At 34.4% G+C, this 20,108-nt stretch overlaps 1 protein-coding gene across 4 annotated transcripts in view; it reads left to right on the top strand.

The window, feature by feature from the left end:
* The window catches only part of LOC112623776 (dystonin), a 485,036-nt gene that overhangs the window by 445,779 nt on the left and 19,149 nt on the right, over window positions 1-20,108 (top strand). For all 4 annotated transcript variants that reach the window (XM_025384438.1, XM_025384439.1, XM_025384440.1 and 1 more), the window contains 10 exons: window positions 274-402; window positions 3,157-3,327; window positions 4,279-4,434; window positions 4,929-5,135; window positions 7,746-7,865; window positions 10,062-10,231; window positions 11,540-11,699; window positions 14,426-14,620; window positions 15,154-15,282; window positions 19,835-19,978. In XM_025384438.1, coding sequence (XP_025240223.1) covers window positions 274-402; window positions 3,157-3,327; window positions 4,279-4,434; window positions 4,929-5,135; window positions 7,746-7,865; window positions 10,062-10,231; window positions 11,540-11,699; window positions 14,426-14,620; window positions 15,154-15,282; window positions 19,835-19,978 — 1,581 coding nt within the window. The remainder of the gene's footprint in view (window positions 1-273; window positions 403-3,156; window positions 3,328-4,278; window positions 4,435-4,928; window positions 5,136-7,745; window positions 7,866-10,061; window positions 10,232-11,539; window positions 11,700-14,425; window positions 14,621-15,153; window positions 15,283-19,834; window positions 19,979-20,108) is intronic.

Below are 20,108 nucleotides of genomic sequence, written 5' to 3'. Positions count from 1 at the left end.
GTTCACAGAGTGCTGTTTAATTTTTATACCTTAAGGAGAGGAGTAAAAATGAAATAAAGAACAGAACAGCAGAAGAGAACACAGCTTTCTAGTTCTTAGCATAATACTCTTATCTACTAGCGCTCTCCTCATGAAGAAAGGCAACTCTAATGGTACCTGGCTGTTCTTAAGAATGCATAGAGAGGCTTAGCAGGCTGGGATTGTTTGAAGCTTATTTCCTGCTTGAAACTGACAGCGTTTATGGCCCCAACTTAAAACTCCCTATTACTTCAGGCCAAAGGGTTCCATGGCGAAATCGAGGATTTGCAGCAGTGGCTGACTGACACGGAGCGTCATCTGTTGGCATCTAAACCGCTGGGAGGTTTACCGGAAACAGCCAAGGAGCAGCTTAATGTCCATATGGTAAGCAACGTATTTCCTACAGCTTTAGCCTCAGAATAACAAACTGACCATTTTATATGGGCCCTGGCAATACATAAATTATGGGAGAAGGCTTTAAAGGATATAGAGTTTATGGCAGAAATCACTGTATACATGCTAGAAACACACCATTTATTGATTAAAAATTTAAAGTCAGAACCTATTCTTTTTTTCAGAGGTTAGTGTGCCAGTATATGAAAAGAGGTTTTAGAATTCTAGACACTTTTTAGACACAAACCTTCCCCCACAAAATGATAAGCTTGTATGGGTAGTAGTATAGCACAGTGTAAATTATAAAATTATTGTGCATTGAAATGTAAACAAAAACCTCCAAAATAATCAGAATGACTTAAAATTATTGTTATAAGCATGATTGTCTCATTTGGTTTCATGGAAGATTGGAAAATATACTCTTGTTCTGTTAAAAAAAGAAAACTTCCTTGTTTGTTTTAATGGTGATAGAGCTTTATCTTCCACTTCATACTTACAACAAATACAGACACGAAGTGGAGGCTTCTGTTTTAATTGTCCAGTCTGGAGTATTGTACCTGTGGGCTGTTCCTACCTAGGTCATGTGACACAGTTGGCTCCTAAGAAGGATGAGGAAAAAATGATGAGACTTGAAATACGGGCTTTCTTTCATAGAAATAGGGACTGACAAATTAAATTTAGGCTACGTTGGATTTATTGACATTTTTAATTCATATTCCATTATAATTCAGCGCTAGAAGTTCTGAGAGGAAACAGTGTTTCAGATTTTGAAAGAGTACCCTAATTTTTACATTTGTGAATTTACATCAGAAATTTTTAAAAATATTCAAATACTGATGATTATTATCTTGGGAGATAAAAATAGAAGTACTTAGAAATTTGGCAAAAGAAATGAATCAGTGTACATCAATATATACACTCTTTAATAGAGATATCATATTGTTGTAAGATCTTAATAAAACTGCACTTATTTAGAAATAATTTTGAGTTTGGTGATTTGAAGAGGAAGTAACCATCTTGTAGATGTTGTAAAGAAATAAAACAGACTATGACAGTAGGTAGCATCACATTTATTTCACAATCACCATCAGTAGTGTAAGTCCTACTAATTTGGTATACAATTTTCTAGAAATATTTATGGTATACTTATTGTTTTTGAAAGTTATGTGTGTGGTTTTTGTTGTTGCCGTTACTGGTTTTTAGTACCACAGGAGACCTATTTGTTTCACTGGAAAAGTAACAGACTAAATAACTTGTAAGTGCTTATTTTCCTTTTTAAAAAAACCTGAGAGACTTCCAGATAGCTCCTTACTTTCCTGGAAAGTACTTGCACAGCTTTGACAGTGTCCATTAATTATAAGTTTAATGAACTCATGAACAGATAGATGCTTGGGATTATTTTCTAATAATATAAATATTTTTTAAAAATGTTAATTTAGAAGAGTATAAGAACTTGAAAGCAAAGAACTTATCTTTAGAATACTTTACTTTTAGAAAAATATTCCATTTCAGCTAACTGAGTTTGGGTGGGGTATTTACAATGAATCTTTTGTAACCCTATATAGTAAATTATAGAAATCTGTTTAAATAAGTTTAAATTTGTGATTTAAAGCATTCTAAAGAGTTGTTGATATTTGTAATATCATTTCAATAAAGTTCTTTTGATTTTGTTATGCTAGAAATGAAGAAAAGTACAAAATTTACAATATTAGTTTCCTGAGTTTTTAGCTATATCTGAAAGTTTTGCTTTAGGATTTAAAGGTTTTAGTAGGTGATATTGTAAATACATTTAGATAGGGCTTTTTTTAAAAACTTAATAAATAAATTTTTGAGGTGATGAAAATGTTCTGGAGTTAGTGGTAATCACAAAAACCTCGTGAATATAATTTTAAAAACAGTGAATTGTATACTTATAATAGTGAATTTTATATTGTATGAGTTATATCTCAGGTTTTAAAACTTATAAAGTTAGAAATGTAAGTGAGAAATACATAATCTTCCAGTGAGAACTATAATTTAACCCACATTATAGTTAAATAAGTAGAATAGAACAAGTCTTAATGTTTTAAATGAGAAGTAACTGTTGTTTTGTTGGTCTTAAAGTTTGAATTTGTTTAAGCAATATTTTATGTCCTGTATAGAAGATACACACAACATTCTAGTTAGAAGCTTTAGAAATGTTCTAAATGAGAATAATATTTATAGTACCACAAGTTTGATTCTTATAATTCCAGAGTCTGAATAATCAATTTAAATATATTACTGTGCTGGTTATTTACTTTCTGTCCATTGCATGTTTTCTGAGTGCAGAATTAAATTGTACCAATGAAATACTACATTCATTGTATCACAGTACAAGGAGGGATCTGTGGGAGCCTCTCATTTTACAGAGGAAGGAATTGAGGCTCAGAGAGGTGAAATTACTTGCCCAAAGTCACAGAACTAACTAATTACTGTGCAGTGAAAGCTTTCTTGACAGCATTTAAACTACTGCTTCAAATCTTAGTATGCCAGAATGGGCTGATAAAGATAACACCATTTTTGAGATTTCTCAGTAGACAGGGTATGACTGTAGATTTAGTTGTTGTTTCAATGTAGTGAAAAATGTAAATGTGTCAGGGTTGCTCTGAGAGAGCAAACAGAGATGAATATATGATGAGGGGCTTGGGACTAATGACCTAGAAAAATAGAACTCTTAAATTTTACTTTCTTAAAGTGATATAACTTGAGGGTATCCCAATTTAGGAAGTCTGTGCCGCCTTTGAAGCTAAAGAAGAAACATATAAGAGTCTGATGCAGAAAGGCCAGCAGATGCTTGCAAGATGCCCAAAATCTGCAGAGACAAATATTGACCAAGACATAAATAACTTGAAAGAAAAATGGGAATCGGTGGAAAGCAAACTCAATGAAAGGAAAGTATGTACTTTGATTAATATAATGGAATCAGTGTTTTAGTTTTTCCATTGCTTGGACATTGCCTTATTTCTGAGTAGAGCTATCAGCAGTAGAACTTTCAGTGATTCATGTTTAAACATTTTTTTTGTATATATTCGGATATTTCATGGGGTTAGTTGAAAATAATATTCTATTTTAACATGAGAACAGATTTAAAGGGGGATATATTCAGAAACAAAGATATAGATCGAATGTTACTAAGGTATATTTTTAAATGTTAAGAACTACTCAAATTCTGGACCATTAAATAATTAATTCTATTTTAGTCTAATTTGTTAAATCTAATTAAACAAAAAGCTGTATGTATATGGGGGGGGAGGGAGGGAGGGAAAGCAAGAGAGTGAGATGATTGTATATATTCTTTTAAGTACTTACATTTAAAATTTAAGTACTTACATTTTAATCCATGAGAATGGATTAAAATGTATATTAAATTATGAATATGTTTTTGTTACTTTTTTAAAACCACAAAAATGACAATCTAAGGAATCTCAATATTGCTATTCAATGCTATGAAAAAAAAATAGGCTAGAAATATGAGATTATATGCCATCACTGATGGAGCATAAAGTATATTTCGTAATATTTTGTGCCCCCAAATTAATTGTATAAATATCAACTTTTCTTTTTATAGATTGTAGTTGTGTTCTTTGGTTAGTTTCCAAAAAACATGCTTTAGTGTATATTAAATTTTTTCTAGTTACAGTAAGATGCTGCTTACTAGGCTTAAAGGGTTTTGGTTTGCCAGTATTTTAGTGAGGCCCATTACGTTTATAAGATATTTAGTTAATATATTAATAGATATGCATAAAGTGGGGATAGGAGAGGAATCTGCCAGAGAATGTTTAAACTGAAACGAACAAAATAACCAAGGCCCTTGAACATCACATATTAAACAATCTGTTCTTGCAGACTAAACTGGAAGAGGCTCTCAACTTGGCAATGGAGTTCCACAATTCTCTCCAAGACTTCATCAACTGGCTTACTCAGGCTGAACAGACCCTAAATGTAGCTTCTCGGCCAAGTCTTATTTTGGATACTGTCTTATTTCAAATTGATGAACACAAGGTATGTAGTGAGTCAAATAGATAGGATTCTCCTTTCAGACACCAGGCCTTTTTTTTTTTTTTTTTTTTTTCCCCCGAGACTGAGTCTCACTGTAGTGGTGCAATCTTGGCTCACTGCATCCTCTGCCTCCCGGTTCAAGCGATTCTTGTGCCTCAGCCTCCCCACAGGTAGCTGGGACTACAGGCGCCCACCACCATGCCTGGCTAATTTTTGTATTTTTAGTAGAGATGGGATTTCACCATGTTTGCCAGGCTGGTCTTGAACTCCTGACCTCAAGTGATCCTCCCGCCTCAGCCTCCAAAAGTGCTGATCTCAGGCATGAGCCATTGTACCTGGCTGACAGCAGGCCTTTTTAAACTCAAAAGAATGCATTTGGTATTTTGAAAGCTTTTGTTTGGCCTTTAAAACAATTTCAGGTTTATGACACCAGAAGCATTTTTAATACTGATATGATTTTCATTTGTTTCTACTTACATCCTTTTTTTCTGGGAAAGGTTTTTGCCAATGAAGTAAATTCTCATCGTGAGCAGATAATAGAACTGGACAAAACTGGAACCCACCTAAAATATTTTAGTCAGAAACAAGATGTTGTTCTAATCAAGAATCTACTTATCAGTGTACAAAGTCGATGGGAAAAAGTGGTTCAACGGTTGGTAGAGAGAGGAAGATCTTTGGATGATGCAAGGAAGAGAGCCAAGCAGGTAATAATCCTTTAGAAAAATTCTTCTAAACTTGTCAATAAATCACTTCTAGCTGTTGAAATATATGTTATGGATGTACTTTTATCGCAGGCTGTATTAGGCATAACAATCATGGCATGGTGCCATGGTGGTTCTTTCCTGAGAGGTCTGTGGCCTCAATTTGGATGCTGACATCACTTTTTGACCTGGCAGCAACTTCAGCCCCTGGGGACTAATCTTAAGAAGACTGATTACAGCTTGACTTTATAGACAGGCTATTATCATTGAGGCCCAGAAAGAAGCTCAGAACTTTTTTTTATTGGGTTTGTTTTCTTTTTCTTTGTCCTTTTGACCTCCATTCTCATAATCAGAGTGAGACATCATACTTCATTGTATTGCTACCTTTTGTGTAGTTCCTAAGCCAGACTTTCTTCACAAGCTATCAGTGCTGAGAGCCAGACATGCAGCCCTCCCAACAGCTTTCTGAAGGGTCATATTCTCTGTCTGAGTTGGTCGGCACTCCCCACCTCTCTGAACACTTGTTGACAGACCTTCATTTCTTATCTAATATTTTGAGCAGATAATAGAGCTCCATCTCACTTCGAAATTAATTTTTTTAATCTTTTGGGGCCACTTTAAAATTTTAATCTAGGGAATTTCACAAATTTCACAAAGAACTCTCCTTACTCCCTTTACCTGTTATTAGCATTCCATTCTAGACTAAACACAAAGAGGTAAAGTTATGCAGTCTCTGTGTATCTTTGTACTCCATGGAAGAGAGAGATGTACCTACCTTGCTTGACAAATATATATATTTTTAAATCTTTGATTCTTACTAGAAATTTAGTGTAATATTGTAGGAGGATTTTACAATTACTTTTTGCCTCAGTCAGCTGCAATTTTCCAGCCTTAGTGTTATACCCCATTGTTTTGAGGAGTTAGGTTCAATTGGGTGATGCAAAAAGACGTCATGAGAGTCAAGTGTTTCAATGTTTAATGCTAACAGTACAAATGTTTAAAGGTTTTAGAAATGACAAATTGCACTGTTATAGCATTACACACCGTAGACCCCATTTTGAATGGGAGGTGTGAAATGTTCAATGTTACAGATGAGTCACTGGGATAGACTTGGTTTCTAATGTTTCTTTAAGACAGTATTAATTCTGAGCCTGACACTTTTCTCTCCACATTATGTGGTGCAATAGCACGTGTAGTGCAGGCATTTCTTGAGTTATGAACATCAATTTATAAATGTTTCTTGGATATCAGTAGCCAGTTGCTCATCTTTTTCCTCCTTTCTTGATTTAATCAATTTTATTTCCTTATTTTGTCTAATTAACTTTATAAATATTTGCTACTGTTTTTAGTGCAAATGTAGAGCATTTCCTCTATTTATATGGCTTAAAAATAGTTTTGAAAGCAGAACCAGCCTCAGAACTTGTGCATTTGTATCATTCACCTTACCATCCAACTGTTACAGCCTGTATTATTTGGAGTCAAACTACCTACCACCTTGACTCGCTGTTTCTTCAATTTATTTCTTCTTATTCTAATATCTCAGTTTTTGGCTCAGATATTGATCATACTTCTCTGACTTCCACAATTCACGTGTCTATTCTAGTTTCCATTTTTCCATGTTTAAATTGATTAAAGTTGTGAGAGAGATATGAAGGTTTGTAATGAGATGATCTCCAGAGAGCCCTTACAGTTTTGTGAGTCTGTGTCCTTAATCTGCTCTTATTGTTAAACATCTTGTTGTTATTTCATTATTCATGTGCTTTGGTATACAATAGATTTAATTTTGATTGCTAAATTTTTTGTTAGGTATCTGTTCACTTAAGCTTATTGTGATATAATTTATAACCAATTTCACAATTGTATCAGAAAATAGTACCTGGTGGTTCTTTATGGCGAACAGAAAACTGTGCTCAAAATCAAATATGTATAGTACTAGAATGTTTGCAAGGTTATAGATGCCAAAGAGAATAACATTTTGTTAGAACCCAAATATTGTGGCTGCTCAGACATATAAAACCAATATGTGAGGCATAGGCATTAATTTGAGGATTTTGATAGCAGCAATAAAGATGTTGAAATATCTTTGCATTAAATAGGAATGCAATGGTGTCTTTTTTGTTTTTGCTACTTTAAAAAATCAATTTACAAGCTTTATAGTTCCCCCTCCCCATTTTTGTTCCTTTTTCTTAACATAGGGATTAAATTCCCTAGGAGTAAACCCAGATCTGTCAACAGACAGCAGTAAACAACAACAACAATAAAAATACAAAACATTTTCTGAGAGTTTATGTTAATTATTGAACAAGAAGAAAGTATAAGGAAGAAGTTCTTTCTGGAGCTTCCTAACTGTTTTCTAGGCTCTTTTAGCGCTGATATGTTGAATGAATTAAAACGAAGTGACAGTGGGGCACAGCCACCAATAATGCTAAGCATTATCAAGACTTTTTTTGTAATTTGCCAATGAAAGCATTACTTTTTTCTTCTTCAGTGGAAATTTTGAAATAACAATTTTTAGCATTTTCATTACTATTAATCTCTGTTTTAAAACTATACTAGGTCTCAAGTATAATATGCTTAAAAAAGTTTCAGACAAAGATGTGAATTTCTTTCCAGTTCCATGAAGCTTGGAGTAAACTTATGGAGTGGCTGGAAGAGTCAGAAAAGTCTTTGGATTCTGAACTGGAAATAGCAAATGATCCAGACAAAATAAAAACACAACTTGCACAACATAAGGTAGGTCCATAATTAAGAAGAGCATATTGTCTCATTATATAGTTCAAGATCACTTTAAAATCCTTGCTTCATCACGTGTTTATTCATCACTAAAGAAAAAAAGCTGTCCAATGTGAACCTATATTAAATTTAAAACCTATTGCTCTTCATGTTAGTCGTGTTGCAGTATCTTTACTCTTCAGTGACCATTTCATTAATGATTCCAAGGTTAATTGTTAAAAAGAAAAACATACAAAATAAAAATGGAAGTCGTCTACATTCTAAAACATATAAAGGATTTGTAGTGGTTTTGAACATTGGCATTTCAGTTTTTCATGATACCTGTCTTTTTCTGTACTTTCTTTGACAGACAAAATAGCACCTTGAAGATAATTCTGTAGAAAAAGTAATAGATATTTGAAATATAGATTCTTTTAAACAATAGAATGAGAAAAATTGGTTGCCCGTACCGAAATTCAAAATTAATATTTTATTGTGTTTGTGCACATATAAAATTACACCCAACCTCAAAGATATCCAAAGACATGTTTATATAGACTAGAAAAGCATGTAGAAACACTGTTTTTTAAATATTTTCTACCTTTTCTATGTCTATCACATTTTATACCTACCACATAACATTCAAAGAGCATTCCCTCCCACCCTTTCCAGCTCTTTTGAATTTGGATTTCTATGTAATTCAATTTATAAAGTGACCCTACCAGCCGTCAGGGTGAGGATGTGGGTAAAAGGAGAGTGATTCTTGCAAAGGGTTTTACAATTTTAGGCATGTACATATAAATTATCGCTTGAAACATGATAATTTTAAAAGACTGGAAAAATTGGGCTGATAAAAATTTTATCATTATCAGGAGGAAATCCTGGCCATCATCTTCACACACGTGGCTGCTTCCATCAGTGGGTCTAACCTTTGGAGGTCATGATTAGAGGGATGGGAGGAAACATATTGAGCATCTGCTCTCTGGCCAGATGAGGGCTAATGAATGGCTTGCTCTGCTGGCACCCTTTGTGAGCTGCCACATTCAATATTGGGAGCACAGTGACAGTGAACAGCACCTTCCTTCCTTCCCCTCTGATAGCGAAATGAGAGCTTCCTTCTCAAAATAGAATGCTTTATTTGAACTTGAACATGGATGTTGTATCATGTAGTCTTATGAAAGTGTATTGCATAGTCCTATAAATAAGAATATCTACCTTTTTAGAGTCTCTGTTTGGCAACAGTGATGTGTATTCAACCATAACGCTTTTTGTATGTCTGCTTTGTGAAGAAAATCTCTGTCAATACCATGATTCTATAACATTGGCATTCTGTTTAGAATAATACGAAAAAAATATTTATGGATAACAAACTGTAGAAATAATGTGATTATAATTGTGTTGTCTATTACTTAGAAATTTCCAGATGCACTTGCCTATTACCCATGACAAACTAAATAATTTAGTCATATTAAAACATTTTAAAGTATGTAGCTTTTAAAGGCAGTAAAAACTTCTTAGGTAACTATAACTTTGAGATTATTTTAGAAAATTGTACATTTGCATAGCATTTTACTATCTAAGGTAATTTTAATTTGCTACAAGGATTGAGAGTCACTATATTAATGTTTCCATTATATTTTATGAGTTTGTAAGCTTCCCATTAAGTTGACCTTTCTTTGTTCTCATTCCTGCTATTGGATATTCAGTAGCAGTTATCTCATTCTTTCTACTCTTCCTGTTGAGTATTTATAAACATCTACTAGGTGTAAGATGATAATGAGAGGTCTACAAAGACAATGTCCCTGCTCTATAAAAGCTTATAATTGAGTTGTGTAGAAAGACTATACAGATGTTCCTCAACTTACAATGGGTTTTTATCCCCATAAACGTGCTGTAAGTTGAAAATTTTGTAAATCAAAAATGCATTTAATACAACTAACATTAGCTTACAATAGAACAAGATCATCTAACACAAATCCTGTTTCTATAGCAAAGTATTGAATACTCAGGTAATTTATTGAATACATGACTGAAGTATGGTTTCTACTGAATCCCTATGACTTTTGTACCATGGTAAAGTCAAAAAATCCTAAGTCATCCTAAGTCAGGGACTGTCTATAATTCATCTCCGTTTATTAGGAATGCCTCTGTTAATGCCTCTTACCTATTTATTAGTCCCAAGAAGAAATGCACATATTTTTCTTGTTAAATGTATAGGAGTTTCAGAAATCACTCGGAGCCAAGCATTCTGTCTACGACACCACCAACAGGACTGGACGTTCTCTGAAGGAGAAAACCTCCCTGGCTGATGACAACCTGAAACTGGATGACATGCTGAGTGAACTTAGAGACAAATGGGATACCATATGTGGAAAATCTGTGGAAAGGTAAAATGTTCTTTAAGACAGTTTGGTTACTCTGTAGACCTCTTTCAAATACACAGTAATGGTGCTTTGCAGGGACATTTCAAAAACCTTAAATATTTCCTTTGCCTAAGAAACTTCTGCTTGTCCTAAGTACCCCACACAAATATCATCTGCATTGAGAAGACTTTGTTGTTCATTATTTTTAACTACTCATTACAATAAAAAGTGATATCATTGTCCAAGCTTCTGCCATCTCACACCTGACTACACCCACTGCTTCTGGCTCGTCTTCCCACGTCCACCTTTATCACTTCTTTAACTCAATTTCTACGTAACTACTAGGATTGTCTCTTAAAAATGTAAATGGAATCTTGTCATTCCCCTCCTTCATACCCTTTGGTGACTTACTACTGGGCATGCATTAAAACATAGGCTTCTTAATGTGATGTGCAAAGTACCACTCATCTGGCCCCAGCATTTCTTTCTAACTCCATCTACCCTTTTTTGATCTCCCTCTTTCTTATTACATTTCCATGAAAACCCAAGACGTATTTCAAAAATTTTAAGTAATTAAGTACAATAGTAGTAGAGTTCAAATATCTTGTACATGTTTCCAAATTTTCCTGTTGCTCCTTAATCCTAATGATTTTTGTCAGCATCAAGATTAAATAGGTTATATTCAGTTCTAGGGAACTCAGTAAGTTTTTGTCATGTTAGTTTTTTAAAAATCTTAAATTCCTGAGCCACAAAATTTTACATACCTTTTCCAGTATTGTATATATGGTTTTATTTACAACATTTTTGAAAAGACAAAATAATGAAGTCATGACAAACAGATCAATGAATGCTAGGGGCTTGAAGACAGGGACAAGGTGTGTCTATAAAGAGACAGCATGAGGGAGAATTTTGGGATGGTTGAACTGTTCTGGATCTTGATTGTGGTGATGGTTACATGAATCTATATATGTGTTAAAATGTATAGAAGTGTATATGAAAAAATGTCAAGTATACTGCCTGATAATCTAAAACAAAATTTTAAAAATATTTGAACAATTTAAAAGGTCGATTTTTATAAAGAAACATGAAGAGTCCATGGTTTCCAAAGGTGGGAATTTTCCTGGAACAGATGCCGTGTATTTAAGGAATAAAAAAGAAAGTTTAGAAAAGTTTTGGGGTTTTTTCTAAGAAGAGCAAAGAAGCAACAATGAATACCAATATACTGCTCTTCCTCTTGAGTACCACTCAGCCTTCATCAATTAATTTTAGATGTTCAGATATATGAGTGGCTTTTTTTGTTGCAAGGATCAATTTTTCTACCTTTTTCCCTAGACAAAACAAATTGGAGGAAGCCCTGTTATTTTCTGGACAATTCACAGATGCCCTACAGGCTCTCATTGATTGGTTGTATAGAGTTGAACCCCAGCTGGCAGAAGACCAACCTGTTCATGGAGACATTGATTTAGTGATGAATCTGATCGATAATCACAAGGTAATGTTATCTGGGGCATTTTATTTTATCTTGTTTGATTACTCTGAGTGTACAAGAAAATATGAACCATTTAAATTAGCTTTTAAAATCAGGAGACTATAGATCATATGACATAACAGTCTTTATTTTTGAAATATGTGTCTGAGCAGAACCTGGAAGCTACCTTTAAAAGTGATGGGGAAATATTATTTAGTGTCAGTGAAATACTTTTGTTTTTAATTACCGGATCTAAAACCTTTTTAGAACTTGGAAAGTGATTTCATTCTCTGGTGCTTTAAAACAGATTTCAAGAATGTTTTACTGTCTTTAGTTATGCACTTAAACAATTATGTAATAAAATTTAAAATCATTCATTCAGTGACCTGACACTAAGTTATTGCATAAGTGTGTAGATTTGTGACATGATCCGTGGGGGTCATGACCAACTGCTTTTAAAAATATGGAACCAAAACTGTTTTAACCCTGCCCCTTGAACTATAGCAATTTATGAGTCAGCAGCATGTGCTATGAGGGATTTGATTATTGTTTACTTCAAGAAAACTGGCTTTCTTGAAATCTCCTGATATATTTATGTTAAACTGTCGTGTCACGTAAATCAAAGGTAATATTCAAGGTGTCCAGCTAAGTGTAAGGTCCTAAATTATGATCAAATCATATAAAACAACTTAGCCTGGAAACAATATGAAGCATAGTACTAATTTAGAATAGTTGTGTCGGAGTTGACTTTATATAAAAACATCTTACGTCACTCTACTTGAATTCATCTTGTATTTCCTCTGTCTAGTGTTTGAGTTCAGAAAACTTATTTCATTTGTAATGTTCTCTTTATACTGGTTATGCTATTTTGATCTTACCATTCTTTTTAAAATAGTCTTATTGCATATTTATTTTCCCTTTTTTCTTTCTATTCTATCGTTATACCCATAAGAGAGTTTGTTACACTCAAAAAGTGAAACAAACTAAATTAAAATAAAATAAAAGAATAAATAAAGAACAACGGTTCGGTCTACAAAAGCTAAAAATTTAAAAATTACATGGCTTTGCTTATATTGAAATAAATATTTTGTGTATGGTTAATACTTCTCTATTTCCTGGCATTTATTCAATGAGTAATGAATAGGGTAATGTTACTTTTTACATAAATGCCATTTCTGTAAATTCACTGTCTAAATATTTAGTACTCTAGGTAATTGCCAGATCTTTTATATATTAAAGGTCATCAAGAATGAATGAATCATTTAGCATTAGTAATACAACTGGAAGGCTCAAGAAGTTCAAGTATGCAAAATGCTTTGGAAAGTCTGCTGAAAACTATTGGACTAGTCCTATCATAAATGGAATATTTAAATACTGTACCATTTGCACATGTGTTTATGTGTGTGTGTGAATGTGTGTATTGGTGTATATGTGCGCATTTGTATCTATCTGCAGGCATATCATAACTGTTAGAGTTGAATCCGTCAAATAATCACTTTTGTGATAGGCTCACTTTTGTGAATGATCTGAGTATCAGAATAGAAACCTATAGATAAGGCCAAATAGTAATATTCATTTATGATGATTTTTTTAAAAACTCATTAATTTCGTTGTGACAGAGTGTTGGTTATTAATGTTTGAAAGATCTAGTTGCATACACAGATTCTTGGATCAAAAATAAAGAGCACTGGGCTCACTTCTTAGATCAGTCTGTGGCCAAAATAAATCAATTTAATTTCTGGCACATCAAAGTTTGTCAAAATTAGGCAGGAGAAAAAAAAAAAAACAACCCAGAAACTTTTCCTCTAAGGTGAAAGACGGGAATTTAAGCCTCTAAAATTTGACATTATGAGTTAGTACCTAATATATTATGAAAGACCAAGGAGTTTTGTAGGAGTCAAGGACCGTCTGCCAACTTCCTATGGAATTCCCTGCCATTATCTCTAAGAACTCCATGGTACACACATCAGGATTGTTTAGTCCTCTGTTAGCTTCTTAGGTACATCTCTCAGAGTAGTGCCGAAGCCAGGATCACTTGGAATTCACACTAATTATTTGAGAGGAATTGGGACACCATATTAAAGAATCATTAAAAAAAGGAATCTGATGCATTGTTTTATGAAATTGAAATACAGAAGGCTGGCTGCCATTATTTAAATCCAATATGTCATTTTTTTTTTTTTTTTTTTTTTTTTGAGACGGAGTTTCGCTCTATCGCCCAGGCTGGAGTGCAGTGGCCAGATCTCAGCTCACTACAAGCTCTGCCTCCCGGGTTCACGCCATTCTCCTGCCTCAGCCTCCCAAGTAGCTGGGACTACAGGCGCCCGCCACCTTGCCCGGCTAGTTTTTTTTTTGTACTTTTTAGTAGAGACGGGGTTTCACCATATTAACCAGGATGGTCTCGATCTCCTGACCTCGTGATCCGCCCATCTCGGCCTCCCAAAGTGCTGGGATTACAGGCTTGAGCCACCGCGCCCGGCCCCAATATGTCATTTTAAAATAAGGTAATCTCGTTTTCTCACGAGAATGTGACAGGACTGAATAAATGTATACAAGACTATTCTTGATGATGCTCAAATAGGAGTAGTGTGTCGTTTATCTTCTGAAGATGCTGCCAGAAATATGGTTATTGAACTTTAGGTCTTAGATATCTGTACATGATGTTATATGCACATATATATCTCAAACAGTATGTGTTACTGTTTTGGTTTTGTAATTAAAAATAATTTTTCAAAATATGGTCTTCTTAGGCCTTCCAAAAAGAGTTGGGGAAGAGGACCAGCAGTGTGCAGGCCCTGAAGCGCTCAGCCCGAGAGCTCATAGAAGGCAGTCGGGATGACTCCTCCTGGGTCAAAGTCCAGATGCAAGAATTAAGCACACGCTGGGAGACCGTGTGTGCACTTTCCATATCAAAGCAAACGCGGTTAGAAGCAGCCCTGCGTCAGGTAAAAAGCATGTAAATGAGAGCTGGGTGTAATGGGAAAAGTATTGAAACCTCGACAAGAACTATTCTAGTAAAAAACTGAGTAAACTGTGAGTAAAAAACCTCGTGTCTCAATCAGGACAGTCTGAAGAAGGAAATTCTAATAGCATCATTGCCTTGATCCTTCTCCCACCCTCCCCCATGAATTTAAATTACTGCTAGAGGGAGGCATTCTAATCTTCACATAGAAGTGCTGCTTGAGTAATGTTTCAGCTTGGAAGTATGATGGATTGCCATTCATCTAAAATCAAGTTGTTAAAGTGGTAATTTTTTCTTCATATAGGCCTTTTTTATATATTAGGTGTTTTCTTATTTTTAAAATATGTATATCTTTATCTTCTTAATGGGAGTAGTGAAGCAATTTAAATTTAAAACTTTTTGTTTTTTTTCATTGAAAGGATGAATCCACTATACAGTTCTGTAAATTGTGCTAACAGGCATATTTGGGAATTTTGTTTGGGGTGTGTGTGTGTGTGTATGTGTGTGAACTCTTAGGCAGAGGAATTCCACTCGGTGGTACATGCCCTCTTGGAGTGGCTGGCTGAGGCAGAGCAAACCCTGCGTTTCCATGGTGTCCTCCCAGATGATGAGGATGCTCTCCGGACTCTCATTGATCAGCATAAAGTGAGTAATATATAAATGCTAAGTAAAGCTACATTAGAAAATCAAAGCAAGGAAAATAGACTCATGATTACAAATATCAACTGCATGAATACTTTCCTTCCTGAGAAATACTTAAACACCTGGTACATTTGAGAGTGTACTTCTGTCCACCTTGCTTACATACGTATGTCCCCGTGCACCCACACACATGTATGTGTACCTGTCTTTTTATGTTTCCTTTTTAGGGAAGGTAGTTATTCTGTTTCCTATCTCAATGAAGCATATTGATTTATCTAGGCTTTTTGGCTTTTGACCAAAATTGGTCGATATCGTTGCAGTCATTATGTGGGTTTCAAAAATAAAACTTCTTTAATAGGCAGTTTGGCATTTATAAAATTATACCTGTAGGATTGTAAATTAGTAATTTTGCCCTTTGTAAACAAGACACACAGGTAATTTAATAACTCACCTTTAAATCTATTTTTAAGCCTCCGCTGCTTCTGTTCTTAATCAAGAGCCTTTTAAATCCTTTTTAGAAGTAACCTATAGTATACATTAAAAATTTTAAAAATGAATTCCATAAGCCAATATTCTGTTGAATAACCAAGTCTAAATCTGGCTATTGAGTTTTCAAATCAAGATTTTTCCTGTGGCAATGCATGAAACTTGCCAAAACCCTTCAAAGAGTGATCCAGATATCTCTTAACAGATGTTTTTTAACCTTTGACTCAAAAAGTCAGGAATTTGAAATGGTAACACTCAAGGTAGTGTTGATGTCAGCATTTCCTATTAACTTTAAAGGATCTTTTTAACACCAGTAAATAATTTTGTCTTTTGAGATCAGGCTGGAAATACATCATTAATTTTAGTGTAGCATGGATTACATCATCTGTAGAGAGTTGTTATTTTAATTAATACCCTCTATCAAAAATGGGTTGCTGCATCTATATCAATGAAATATTGCCACGTCATTTAAAAAGTGGTGCAAGCTTTCATAGCATTTTCTGGAAGAATGAAATGCTATATACACCATTTAAATTTGAAGCTAGAATATAAGAAGAAGACAATTACATCAAATTTATTATAAATTTTTTTGAGTCCATTCAACATTTTGAAAATGTAGTTTATATTATATTACTGTGGGCTTACCATCAGCCAGCATTGAGTTCTATTAACATTCTTAGGTTTGGGTCTCAGAGTAGCAATAAATATTTGCTGGACACCACTTAAAGCCCGTCGTGCATATCTAACACCCTACAGAAAGGAGCCTATTTGTGGTATCACCACTCTCACAGGACCAGGAAACCTCCAGGAGGCAAGTATCCAGAGCAGGGGTAGTGGTTTTTATAACAAATTATTTTTAAATAGCATAAAATTACCAGTAATTTTATAAAGCATTTCTTAATAATATTTTGCAGTAACACTATTCATTCTTTTCCATCTCTTCTGTTTCCCTTCGCACATTCACCATTCACCAATCAAAGAAAAACCGAATATTTAATTTCTTAACACTAGGACTAGAAACTTCTTAGTATAATCCAGTTTCTAAAAACGGCAGGCTTTCCCACATGAGAACAAACCAGTAAGGTAAGGTTCAGACTAGGTTGGAAGGGCATAGAATTCAGTGGAATGTTGACAGTCCCATCCACCAAATAGGTGTACAAGTGATTGAGAGTACATTATTTGTATCAGCTGTTCTCTGGTGGAAACACAGATGTTAGATTAACCTATTTTTTCCTCTTCCTTATAATGTTGCAGTTTTTAACTTTTTTCATTTAGGAGGATCTGTATTGAAAAAGTGATAATTTTTTAAGTTATGATATTTAAAAAGTAGGTCATGTTATCGGAGTGTACCATCAATTGAAACTTGACTCCATTATAGTAAACTTGTAAATAAAAGGTCTAGAAAGCATTTATTCAGTAAATCATATACTCTTTTGAACGAATTACTGGGAACATAAAAATGAATAAAACACAGTCTTTTAATCTTATGGACCGAACAGTCTAATATAGCAAAATGCCAGAGTAGGAGATATGTCACAGAGCTGCTTCACAGAGATTAAAGACAAAAGGCCACTTATATTAGAGTAAAACATATAAACATATTATATAAATTTAAATTCAGAGAGTACATGTACATGTTTGCTACCTGAGTGTATTGAGTAATAGTAGAGACTGGACTTCTTTTGTACCAGTCATCCAAATATTAAACACTGTACACAATAGGTAATTTTTTTAATTTTTCAACCCTCACGCCCCTTTTATCCTCCATGCTTTTTGGAGTCCTCAGTGTCTATTATTTCCATCTTTATGTCCATGTGTTCCCATTGTTTGGCTCCCACTTATACATGAGAATATGTGATATTTGATTTTCTGTTTGAGTTACTTCACTTAGGATAATGGCCTCCAGCTCCATGCATGTTGCTGCAAAGTACACGATTTCATTCTTTTTTATGGCTGCATAGTATTCCATGCTATATATGTACCACATTTTTTTTATCCAATCAACTGTTGATGGACACTTAGGTTGGTTCTGTGACTTTGCTTTTATGAATAGTGCTGGAATTAACATATGAGTGCTGGTGTCTTTTTGATATAACAATTTCTTTTCCTTTGGTTAGATACCGAGTAGTGGAATTGCTAGGTCAAATGGTAGTTCTAATTTTAGTTTTTTGAAATATATCCATACTGTTTTTCATAGACATTGAACTAATTTATATTCCCACTAACAGTGTATAAGCACTCCCTTTTCTCAGCATCCACATCATGTGTTGTTTTTTCACTTTTTAGTAATAGTTATTCTGACTTGTGTAATATGATATCTCAGGGTGGCTTTAATTTGCGTATCTCTGTTAATTAGTGATGCCGAGCATTTTTCATGTGTGTGTTGGCTGCTTGTATGCTTGTGTTTCTTCTTTTGAGAAATGTCTGTTCATGTCCTTGTCCCAGTTTTCGGTGGAGTTGTTTGTTGTTTTCTTGTTGAGTTGTTTGAGTTCCTTGCAGATTCTGGATATTAGTCTTTCTTCAGAGGCATGATTTGCAAATATTTTCTCCCATTCTGTAGCTTAGCTGTTTACTCTGTTGATTCTACCTTTTACTGTGCAGAAGCTTTTTTATTTAATTAAGTCCCATTTGTCTGTATTCATTTTTGTCGCACTCACTTTTGGGATCCTTGTCATAAATTATTTGCCTAGGCCAATGTCCAGAAGAGTTTTTTCTAGATTTTCTTGTAGTATTTTTATTGTAAAACACGTATATTTCAAAGTGAACACCCCTCTTCACATAGTGTGAGTAGCACGGGCATCATCGACATCTGCGGCCTCTGACACTCATTGTATAATCAAGTAATTGCTCTTGGTGCAGGGGTCCAGAGAGACTGGGGTGTCTGCAGATCTCTGACATTCTATATGAGATTTTGGAAGCATGTTGCATTTTTAAGGGCAAAGATTCTCAATTTGTAGTCACATTTTCAGAGTTCTATGGTGTGTTTATCTATGGATGTAGTTCTGATGGTAGAAAGTACAATTATGTATGTGAGACATTTGTAAAACATTTATTTGAAAGATCATCCTCGAGGATGTCAAGGCTTTGTTCATTCTGCTTGCTCAGAGGGACTTGCTCGAACCACTGGAACTGCCAGAACAGAGGAGAGTGCCTCTTACTGGCATCTTAAAGGGACAGTTCTCACATGGGCTGACGTGCTGTCAGGCTCACTCTCTCCAACCTCCCCCTCACTTTTTACTGCCTGGACACTTTGGGCCCTGTCTCCTGTACCCCCAAACATTTATATTTCCTTACCCAGTCTTCTCTCTACTTAGTACTTTTTAATTCATGCTCCTATATTTCCTGGCATAGTTAATGCTATTTTAAATATTAACCTCCTTATCTTATTTGTTAGAACTTATTTTTGGTCAATCAATATTGTTTCTATCTCTAGCAATACTGCCTCTCCCAATGCTATTCTCCATTAATAATATAATTATATCCAAATTTGGAAGAGTTATTTTTTGTATAATACATTTTTAAAGCATGAAATATCCTATAAAGTTGGCCCTCTGTATCCAAATACTCAAAAATAAAATAGTTAAAAATATTCAAAAATAAAATGGATGGTTGCATCTGTGCTGAAGATATACACACTTTTTTCTTTGTCATTATTCCCTAAACAATACCATAACAACTATTTACAATTATTTACATTGTATTAGGTATTATTAGTAATCTAGAGATGATATGAAGTATATGGGGAGGATGTACTTAGGTCATATGCAAATACTACATCATTTTATATGAGGGACTTGAGCATCCTTGGATTTTATTATGCACAATATCCTGGAACCAACTCCCCATGGATACCAAGGGATGACTGTACTTGTATTTTAAAGTACATATTAGAAAGTACTTTTTTCTATTTTTTCCCCTTTTCCTCCCCAATTAGTAAATGATTTCCACTGTGAATAAACCAATTGAAGTTTTTGCTTATTTGTTTAATTCTGGCAGTCAAACAAATGTCACCAGAGTTTTGTTTTCAGCCAATGCCAACAGTTAATTGAAGTCTTTGTTTCTGCTGTAGGAATTCATGAAGAAACTGGAAGAAAAGAGAGCTGAACTAAATAAAGCCACCACTATGGGCGACACCGTTTTGGCTATCTGCCACCCCGACTCCATCACCACCATTAAGCACTGGATAACAATCATCCGGGCGAGGTTTGAGGAGGTCAGTGTGTCTCAGATAATCTTCACAGTAGCAATAGCTTAGAGAGTTGAGGGGTGTGGGAAATTTAGGAATTAAGATGCGCTTATGGCCATGGGAAAATGAGACCTCTACATAGAAAGTGTTCTTGTAA

The sequence above is a fragment of the Theropithecus gelada genome, chromosome 4 (genome assembly GCF_003255815.1).
Source record: "Theropithecus gelada isolate Dixy chromosome 4, Tgel_1.0, whole genome shotgun sequence".
Classification (NCBI taxonomy): domain Eukaryota; kingdom Metazoa; phylum Chordata; class Mammalia; order Primates; family Cercopithecidae; genus Theropithecus; species Theropithecus gelada.
This window is presented reverse-complemented; position numbering and strand designations above follow the sequence as displayed.